This window comes from Citrus sinensis, chromosome 4 (assembly GCF_022201045.2).
Source record: "Citrus sinensis cultivar Valencia sweet orange chromosome 4, DVS_A1.0, whole genome shotgun sequence".
Lineage (NCBI taxonomy): Eukaryota > Viridiplantae > Streptophyta > Magnoliopsida > Sapindales > Rutaceae > Citrus > Citrus sinensis.
In genome coordinates, this window is record NC_068559.1 from 26,330,429 (window position 1) to 26,340,622 (window position 10,194).

The window sequence follows — 10,194 nt, forward strand, 5'->3', positions numbered from 1 at the left end:
AAAGGGTCGAGGGCTGCTGCACCTCCCTACACCAATAACAAAGCTACCCAACAGGAGGGATAGAGGACGTTATTGTAAGTTCCATGGCACCCATGGCCATACCACAGCAGAGTGTAGAGATCTCAAGACCCAGGTCGAAGATTTGGTGAGAAATCGGTACCTGGACGAGTTTATGGATGGGACTTTCCCGATGGTGACCACCACGGATGAAGGGGAGCAGAGTGATGGAATCTTGAGACGCGAGCCGCCCGCAGCGAGGGTGATAGCTGGGGGCCCAACGTTGGCCGGAGATTCGAACAGATCGAAAAAAAATTATGCCAGATACGCCATGACCAGTAAAGAGATACTCTTCAACACCCCAGCAGCCAAACGAGCAAGGGTCAGGCAAGTGCCAATCATGTGGACGGATGAGGATGAGGAAGGGATTCTATACCCCCACGAGGACGCTTTAGTCATCAAGGCTACGATCGCTAGCAAGAAGTTTGACCGGATACTGGTTGATACGGGGAGCTCGGTTGATGTGCTATTTAAATCAACTTTGGAAGAGATGGGAATAGCCGACCGGAAGTTGGAATACACCAACACCTCCTTGAAGGGGTTCGGAGGAGGGAAGCTGGTCCCTCTGGGCGTGGTCGAACTGCCTATCACAATCGGGAGCCCCCCGACAGAAAGAACAATGATACTGGACTTCGTCGTAGTGGACGAGGAAGGTCCTTACCAGATGATCCTAGGTCGGCCATTTTTAAGGATGAGCAAAGCGGTGCTGTCCAACCATTATCTGTCTCTGAAGTACCGGGTGAATGGGGTAGTCGGAGTGGTACGAGGAGACCAGAGGATCGCAAGAAGCTGCTACTCCTCGGCAGCAAGGGAGGCGATGCAGATAACATCCCTCGATACCCGAGTGGAAAACAAGACTGGTAGACAAGAACCCGTAGAGGATCTGGAAACAGTAAGCATGGGACCGGAGAACCCGGGAAAGACGATCAGAATCGGGTCGAGACTTGAGGGAGAGCAAAAGCAGGAGTTGGTGAAATGCTTACAGGCTCATGCCGACGTGTTTGCCTGGACACATGAGGACATGCCAGGGATTGACCCAGAGGTAGCATGTCATAGGCTGGCAATAAAGAAAGGTGCTCGGGCAGTAAGGCAGAAGAGGAGGTGCTTCAACCAGGAGAGGTATGAGGCTGTAAATGATGAGGTGGAGAAGCTTCTGAGAGCAGGGTTCATTCGGGAAGTCAATTACCCAGAGTGGATATCAAATGTGGTGTTGGTAAAGAAGGCGAACGACAAGTGGAGGATGTGTGTGGATTTCACAGACCTCAATAAGGCGTGCCCAAAAGACAGCTTCCCTTTACCAAAGATCAATCAGCTAGTAGATTCAACGGCTGGACATGGTCTGCTTAGCTTCATGGACGCATTCTCGGGATACAACCAGATCCCCATGTACGAGCCGGATGAGGAGAGCACGGCTTTCATCACTAACCAAGGTCTGTTCTGTTACAGGGTGATGCCATTCGGTCTCAAGAATGCTGGGGCCACCTATCAAAGGCTGGTGAATAAAGTCTTTAAGCCCTTGATCGGGAAAACCATGGAGGTGTACGTGGACGACATGATCACCAAGTCCAAAGTCCCGAAAGAACATGTCAGACATCTCGAGGAGACGTTCGAGCTTTTGAGGAAGTATAAGATGAAGCTCAACCCGGAGAAGTGTGCTTTCGGGGTCGAGTCAGGGAAATTCCTGGGATTCATGGTGAGCCATAGGGGGATTGAAGCAAATCCCGAGAAGATCCAGGCGATTGTGCAAATGACGTCTCCTCGAAACCTGAAGGAGATGCAGAGCCTCACGGGGAGGTTGGCGGCGTTGAGCAGATTCATATCCAAGGCTACAGATAAGTGTCAGCCATTCTTTCAAGTGATAAGGAAGGGAAAGAAAACGGAATGGACCCCGGAATGCGAGGAAGCCTTCCGGAACTTGAAGCATTACTTGCAGCAAGCTCCGCTACTGTCCACACCGAGGGATGGGGACAAGCTGAATCTGTATTTGGCGGTATCTGATCGGGCCGCCAGTTCCGTTCTGGTGAGAGAGGAAGAAGGAATTCAGTATCCGATATACTACACCAGCAAGGCCCTGCTCGACGCTGAGACCAGATACCCAACGATGGAGAAATGGGCACTGGCCCTTGTGGTTGCTGCTCGGAAGTTGAGGCCGTACTTTCAAGCATTCCCGGTCTCGGTAATCACCAACCAGCCATTGCGTCAAATTCTGCACAAGCCGGATGCCTCTGGTCGGCTCGTCAAATGGGCTGTAGAGCTGAGCGAATTCGACTTAGACTATAAACCCCGCGCGGCGATAAAGGCCCAGGCAATGGCCGATTTCGTAGCTGAGTTCGCGGAGCCCGAAGTATGCTTGGGTCAGCAAGATGCAGATGTAGGCAACGACGAAACTCAAGTATGGCAGATATCTGTGGATGGGTCATCAGGAGAGCGGGGTTCAGGAGCAGGGATTGTCCTGGAAGGCCCAGAGGGGGAGGAGATCTCTTATGCTGTAAAGTTGGAATTTGCAGCCACAAATAACCAGGCAGAATATGAAGCCTTGATAGCAGGGCTGGAATTGGCTAGGGCCGTGAAAGCGGACAGAGTTAAGATCAGAACCGATTCCCAGCTGGTTGCGAATCATGTCAGTGAAAGATTCCAACCAAGAGAGGAGAAGATGGAACAATACCTAAGGATAGTCAGGCAGATGATGGGGAAGTTCGAAGCAGTGGAGGTGATACAAATCCCCAGGGAGCAGAATAGTCGAGCAGACATTTTGGCTAGGATGGCAGCCGTCGCCGACCCAAAAATGCCAAAGTCGGTCCCCCTAGAAGTGAAGTCTCGCCCGAGTATCGAGCAAAATTTGGGGGTGTTGCGGATAGAACAAAAAAGCTCGTGGAGGGACCCGATAGTTTCATACCTTAGAGACGGGGCCTTACCACCAGATAAGCTACGGGCTCGGAAGATTAGAGCTCAGGCCTCGAGATACACGATGATCGATGGGGTACTGTATCGACGAGGATATACATTACCGTTCCTTCGGTGTTTGGACGATGACGACGCGGATTACGTGCTGAGGGAAGTGCATGAAGGAATTTGCGGAAATCATTCTGGCGGGAGGTCCCTGGCCCACAAGGTTCTAAGGCAGGGATATTTCTGGCCGACGATGCACCAGGATGCGCAAAGGAAGACCAGGAGCTGTGCAAGCTGCCAGAGTTTTGCGAATTTCTCTAACCAACCACCAGAGAAGCTCATTTCCATGGCCTCCCCTTGGCCATTCGCTCAATGGGGAATTGATCTGATCGGCCCATTGCCAAAGGGACGAGGAGCAGCAACACATGCAATAGTCGCTATAGATTACTTCACGAAGTGGATAGAGGTAGAAGCCCTTAGCAGAATCACAGAGAAGAAAACAACAGACTTCGTGTGGAGAAACCTGGTCTGTCGATACGGGATCCCATATGCCTTGGTAACGGATAATGGCAGGCAGTTCGATAATCACAGCTTCAGGGATTTCTGCCAGAACCTCGGGATAGAGCTGAAGTATTGCTCGCCTGCTCACCCTCAATCGAATGGACAAGTAGAAGCAGCCAACAAGACAGTCAAAAGGCTTCTGAAAACCAGGCTCGGAGCAAAAAAGGGTGCGTGGGTTGACGAGCTGTCAGGTGTACTATGGGCATACAGAACAACCCACAAAACCGCAACGGGGGAGACACCGTTCGCTTTGGCTTTCGGACATGAAGCGGTCGTGCCGGCTGAGGTAGGAACGGCCACACACCGGACAGATCATTTCAATGAACAAGAGAACGACGAGCAGATATGTTTGAATCTTGATCTGCTAATGGAGAGGAGGGAACAAGCAGCCGAGCGATCAGTCACTTACCAACAGAGGGTTGCTCGGTATTATAACCAGAAGGTGAACATACGGCAATTCAGGGTCGGAGACTGGGTACTGAGAAGAGTGAATCAGAGCACCAAAGATTCGACTCAAGGAGTGCTGGGACCGAATTGGGAAGGGCCGTATAGAGTCAAGCAGATAGCGGGGCCCGGAGCTTACAAACTGGTTCGCGCGGACGGCCACGAAGTGAAACGCCCATGGAACGCAGCACACCTCCGAAAATACTTCCAGTAAGACTTGCTCACATTTTAAAGCAATTTCTGCTCATGCTGTCTATCTTTTATTTTTATGTTTTATGTCCGAACAATTTCATGTAAGTCAAATCCTGCCATTAATGTAACGTCGACGAACTTATTTCGCTTGAAACCGAAAAAAAAAAAAAAAAAAAAAAATCCTAAGGCATGCAAAGGCTCGCCAAGTCTCAGAGCCTGTCTTATGGCGAGACAGAAGCCAAGCATGCCAGGATCTGCTCGGCCACGAGAAGGCAGCAGAATCCAAATCGTTTGAAGAAAATCCTAAGGCATGCAAAGGCTCGCCAAGTCTCAGAGCCTGTCTTATGGCGAGACAGAAGCCAAGCATGCCGGGATCTGCTCGGCCACGAGAAGGCAGCAGAATCCAAATCGTTTGAAGAAAATCCTGAGGCATGCAAAGGCTCGCCAAGTCTCAGAGCCTGTCTTATGGCGAGACAGAAGCCAAGCATGCCAGGATCTGCTCGGCCACGAGAAGGCAGCAGAATCCAAATCGTTTGAAGAAAATCCTAAGGCATGCAAAGGCTCGCCAAGTCTCAGAGCCTGTCTTATGGCGAGACAGAAGCCAAGCATGCCGGGATCTGCTCGGCCACGAGAAGGCAGCAGAATCCAAATCGTTTGAAGAAAATCCTAAGGCATGCAAAGGCTCGCCAAGTCTCAGAGCCTGTCTTATGGCGAGACAGAAGCCAAGCATGCCAGGATCTGCTCGGCCACGAGAAGGCAGCAGAATCCAAATCGTTTGAAGAAGATTCCCAAGGCATGCAAAGGCTCGCCAAGTCTCAGAGCCTGTCTTATGGCGAGACAGAAGCCAAGCATGCCAGGATCTGCTCGGCCACGAGAAGGCAGCAGAATCCAAATCGTTTGAAGAAAATCCTGAGGCATGCAAAGGCTCGCCAAGTCTCAGAGCCTGTCTTATGGCGAGACAGAAGCCAAGCATGCCAGGATCTGCTCGGCCACGAGAAGGCAGCAGAATCCAAATCGTTTGAAGAAAATCCTAAGGCATGCAAAGGCTCGCCAAGTCTCAGAGCCTGTCTTATGGCGAGACAGAAGCCAAGCATGCCAGGATCTGCTCGGCCACGAGAAGGCAGCAGAATCCAAATCGTTTGAAGAAAATCCTAAGGCATGCAAAGGCTCGCCAAGTCTCAGAGCCTGTCTTATGGCGAGACAGAAGCCAAGCATGCCAGGATCTGCTCGGCCACGAGAAGGCAGCAGAATCCAAATCGTTTGAAGAAAATCCTGAGGCATGCAAAGGCTCGCCAAGTCTCAGAGCCTGTCTTATGGCGAGACAGAAGCCAAGCATGCCAGGATCTGCTCGGCCACGAGAAGGCAGCAGAATCCAAATCGTTTGAAGAAAATCCTGAGGCATGCAAAGGCTCGCCAAGTCTCAGAGCCTGTCTTATGGCGAGACAGAAGCCAAGCATGCCAGGATCTGCTCGGCCACGAGAAGGCAGCAGAATCCAAATCGTTTGAAGAAAATCCTAAGGCATGCAAAGGCTCGCCAAGTCTCAGAGCCTGTCTTATGGCGAGACAGAAGCCAAGCATGCCAGGATCTGCTCGGCCACGAGAAGGCAGCAGAATCCAAATCGTTTGAAGAAAATCCTGAGGCATGCAAAGGCTCGCCAAGTCTCAGAGCCTGTCTTATGGCGAGACAGAAGCCAAGCATGCCAGGATCTGCTCGGCCACGAGAAGGCAGCAGAATCCAAATCGTTTGAAGAAAATTCTAAAGCTCGCAAAGGCTCGCCAAGTCTCAGAGCCCGCCTTATGGCGACACAGAAGCCAAGCATGCCAGGATCTGCTCGGCCACGAGAAGGCAGCAGAATCCAAATCGTTTGAAGAAGATTCCCAAGGCATGCAAAGGCTCGCCAAGTCTCAGAGCCTGTCTTATGGCGAGACAGAAGCCAAGCATGCCAGGATCTGCTCGGCCACGAGAAGGCAGCAGAATCCAAATCGTTTGAAGAAGATTCTCAAGGCATGCGAAGGCTCGACAAAGTCTCAAAGCCTGTCTTAGGGCCAGACAAAAGCCCAGCATGCCAGGATCTGTTCGTTCGCGAGAAGGCGAGCAGACTCCGAAGCATTCGGAAAGTTTTCTACGGCACGCAAAGGCCTCACCAAGTCTCAAAGCCTGTCTTACGGCGAGACAGAAGCGATCAGCGTTTCAGACGAAAATTAATTCATGAGTACGACACGAGATAGTAATCAACAACATTTTTATTAATGGCTAACAGAGGGGATAAATTTCATAAACGTTGTTCATTACAATACAAGAAGAAATATATCAAAAAGATGGTGGATCAGTGAGCCGAGCAGCATCGGTTGGCTGGACCTCCTCGGGTGCGGGAGGGGTATCACCAGTTGCGTCCGGGGGGGTGCTCGCCTCGCCAACATCAGCAGGGACTGCACGAGGAGGAGAGTTACCCTCCTCAATCACGATCGGCTCTAACCCCTCGGCATCTTCCTTGGCCGCCTCCTCGTCCATATGTTGAGCAACACCAGCTGCAAGGTCATCCATCTTCAGATCAGGGTGTTGCTTCCCGAGGACGGCCATGATACAACGATACGAATGCCGAAGTCCCTGGTCGTACTGGTTGTCGGCCTCCCTCTCCAAGTTCTCTACATGAGCTCGGTGGGAATCGCGGAGAGATTCGAGCTGAGCCTCATACATAGCCCTCTGCCCTTGGAGATCCTCCTTAACCTTGGTCAGCTCCTCCTCGAGGGTAATGGCTTTTGCTTGAGCAAGGGACTCTTGCTCTATCAGCTTGAGGTTCTCAACGTTTAGCTCACCCGCCTTTTTCTCGGCAACGTCAGCTCTGGTCGTCGCCGATTGAATGTCCTCCTTCATCTTCCTGTCGTAACGGCCAACCTTGGCCTTATAGTAGGTGGCCATGCAGCTGAGATGGAAAGCACTGTACTGCATGGCTCCCACCAGCTCGCCCAGGGTACAACCGTCAAAGCCCTCCAGGTCCTTCTTGCTCACGAGTTTAGACAACTCATTGAGATAGGGAACCAAGTGTTCTGGTCGACTGTCGGGTAAGCGAGACCGAGGCACAACAGGTGGAGAAGAGGAAGCAGGATCAGTGGCCGCTCTACTGGATTCCCCGACTTTAGCAGAGGCAGGAGGGAGAGCCTGCAAGGAAGGAACCTGCTGCACGATGTTCTTTCGCTTCGCAGCGGGAGCATCTTTGTCCTGGTCCCTATCGGTTGTTGGAGGCCGAGAGCGTTTCCTGGTCAGAGCTCCAATCACTGCGTCCTCCATCTTATGGCCAGGAAGTATCAACCGAGACTCGAGGAAGTTGTATGTAGATAGCAGTTCTCGGCTCGAGCAGGAATTGGCCAATACAGCCTCGACCCGTTTAAGCAGACCAGGTCGGAGCGGGAAGTGAACACCCCAGGAAACTACAGCACAAACAGACACTTGGTTAGAGACAAACCAATACAGCAGGAACAATTATGGATACAAGACATCTAAAGCGAGCAGGCAACCTGGGACCGTGAAACGGGGTGGGACGCGACAATCCTTCCCGTCTATTTGTGCAACTTGACCCCAGGGACCCCCAGCAAAAAAGAATTTCCTCTTCCAAGTCCCACCACCACCAGTTGGAAGATCAGTTATGGGTTTCCTGCTCTTGGTACCAGATTGGAAATAGTACCAGCCGGCATCTTTAGGGCTGCTCTTCAGCTGGTACAGGTGCTTCACCTCATCAACCGTGGGCTCGCTTTGGCAACATCTGTCCCACAATATGAACAGACCAGAGAGCACTCTCCACCCGTTGGGGTTCAGCTGACCAGGAGCCAGATTTAGCCCGTTAAGTATCCGGGCAAAGTAAGGCTGCAAGGGACACCTCAGCCCATACTTAAAGCTCTCCAGATACAGGGTAACGTATCCCCTGGGAGGCCGGCTAGGTGTATCCTTCTTTCCTGGGATCTTAAGAGGTATCTCACCAGGAATACTATACCTAAGTCGGAGGTCATTGAGCTCGTCAAACGTGGTCGTACACGACATGTAATCAATGGCATAATCACGCGACAAGGCTCTACCTCCTACTGTACCCCGTTCTTCTGGTCGTGATGCTCCTGATGGGGACGCCTCACCAGAATCATCCCCTTGACCCTCACTCAAGGTGTTCTCCGATCCAGAAGATCCTTCTTCATCGCTACTGTCGCTCGAGGAGGTTGTTTGGGGAGACATCCTCCTAGCGCTAGTACCAACACTAGACCTAATGGGCTCTAAGGGGATCCCGGGATCAAAAGCAAGATCAGCGGGCAGACTAGGCAAAAAACCTAGTTCGTCGTCACCAACCTCAACGACCTTCTCCTTACCCTTCGACATATCCTAAGTTCTAACCAAGACACCACCGCCAACTACAACCTCAAGCAAAGCAGAGAGAAAGGAAATTACCTACAACTAACCAATACCGAAAAAAATAGAAGAAATACCTGAAGCAGGGACTCGGTCAGAGAGAGACAGGGATGACAGCTTTGGCGCCGAGGTTCATTCGCCGGAGAGACAAGAATGGAGAAAATGACGAGTTCGTGTTTGAAGATTTTGGGTTTCCTTACTGAGAAGCAAACTCTTGGGCTGCCAGCATTTAATGACGCATATTCCGAGAATCCCGTAACCGTCGGTTTGAAATTCAAATGGAGGGGGGGGATTTCTGCCACGTCACCTCGTCCGCAATTAAATGCGACATGACTCCTGGCAGCCTTTTCCAAACCCACGCGAGCGAGTACTATCGAGTTTCTACTGCTGGTCCACTACATTACCCAACACCAGAAACTGGGGGACCGGTGTTTGGGAGGGATACTGTTTGGGACAAATGCGTCGAAGGGACCAGGAATGACGAGCAGACATCTGATGGCGGAGTTCTGCGAACCGATGTGTTCCGTTAAAGCCTAGCGCGTGGAAGAACAGGATCAGAAACATCCTGCTCGTCCACGATGTTGTCGTCCGCGAGGCCAATTCCTATAAAAGGCATGAGGCCATTCCGGCTAGAGATCGAGAGGCGAGGAGACCCGGTCGACGGCAGTTGGCAAGACGTGCTCTCCAGCACGAGAATCTAGGCACAACAGCCACGCTTTCCCCAGAACCGCGACGTAACACGCAAGATCTCACAGAGCCATGACAGCCACACTTTCCCCCGAGCCGTGGCGTAACACGCAAGGTCTCACAGAGCCGTGGCAGCCACGCTTTCCCCTGAACCGTGGCATAACACGCTAGATCCCATGTTTTGCCCATAACGCAGCAGTTGAAGTCCCATACCGTCTCGAAAAGAGCGGAGGACTGAGATTCAGAGGAAGCCTATAAAAAGGTAGCCAACGAAGGTAAAAGGGTTGGCATTCTTGAAAAAAGGGGAGAAAACCACAAGAAACGCCATAAGACCTGTGGCAAGCTTTTCCCGAACCTTCATATCTGACTTGAGCGTCGGAGGGTTTGCGCCGGGAAAACAACCGGCGTACTCTGACTTATCTGTGTACGCAGGGACCTCCGGGGAAGAAGCCTGGCGAGGAGACCTCCTGGTCGTGACGAAGTTGATCGAGCAGAGATCCTGATCGTAGAACGAGGAGAACCGGAATCTCGCATCAACAACCCTCTTACCGTTTTCAGAAATTGAACACTCAAATCCAATTTAACACAAAGTTGCTTTGTAAATATTGCCTAAATCCCATTGACTCATTGAGCATGGGCTGAGCCAGTTATTACGTGCTCGATCGTTGACGAGGCCTGTGTAGCTCTCTTTTAGCGAAGCCACTGTTGGATTTGATTTGAAATGATTCTGAAGGGCGAAGGCCATAAAATATATATGTTAACTAAAAAATAGAACTGCGCTTCATGAGGCTTTAAAAAAAAATTTAGTATTATCATTTTTTCTTACTTTATACTTGATGAAATTGATAAAAAAATATGAATAAAATTTTTTTAAGATGAGGCAGCCTTATAAAAAAATAAAAAAAACTATTAGCCAACAATACAAATAAAGAAGCAACGTAAGATAAAGAATAAAATGAGAGAATATATTA

At 50.9% G+C, this 10,194-nt stretch overlaps 1 protein-coding gene across 1 annotated transcript; it reads right to left on the minus strand.

Annotated features, from left to right (window-relative positions):
• Positions 1-6,454: 6,454 nt before the first annotated feature.
• LOC127901893 (uncharacterized) lies at positions 6,455-9,757 on the minus strand. Its single transcript, XM_052439937.1, has 2 exons — positions 8,614-9,757; positions 6,455-7,572 (listed from the first exon to the last, which is right to left on the minus strand). Exon 2 carries the CDS (start codon positions 7,430-7,432, stop codon positions 6,455-6,457), a length of 978 nt encoding a protein of 325 aa, XP_052295897.1. The 5' UTR covers positions 7,433-7,572; positions 8,614-9,757.
• Positions 9,758-10,194: the final 437 nt, after the last annotated feature.

Excerpts from the sequence above, each read along its gene's own strand:
- LOC127901893 (XM_052439937.1), bottom strand. The coding sequence starts at position 7,432 with ATGGAGGACGCAGTGATTGGAGCTCTGACCAGGAAACGCTCTCGGCCT.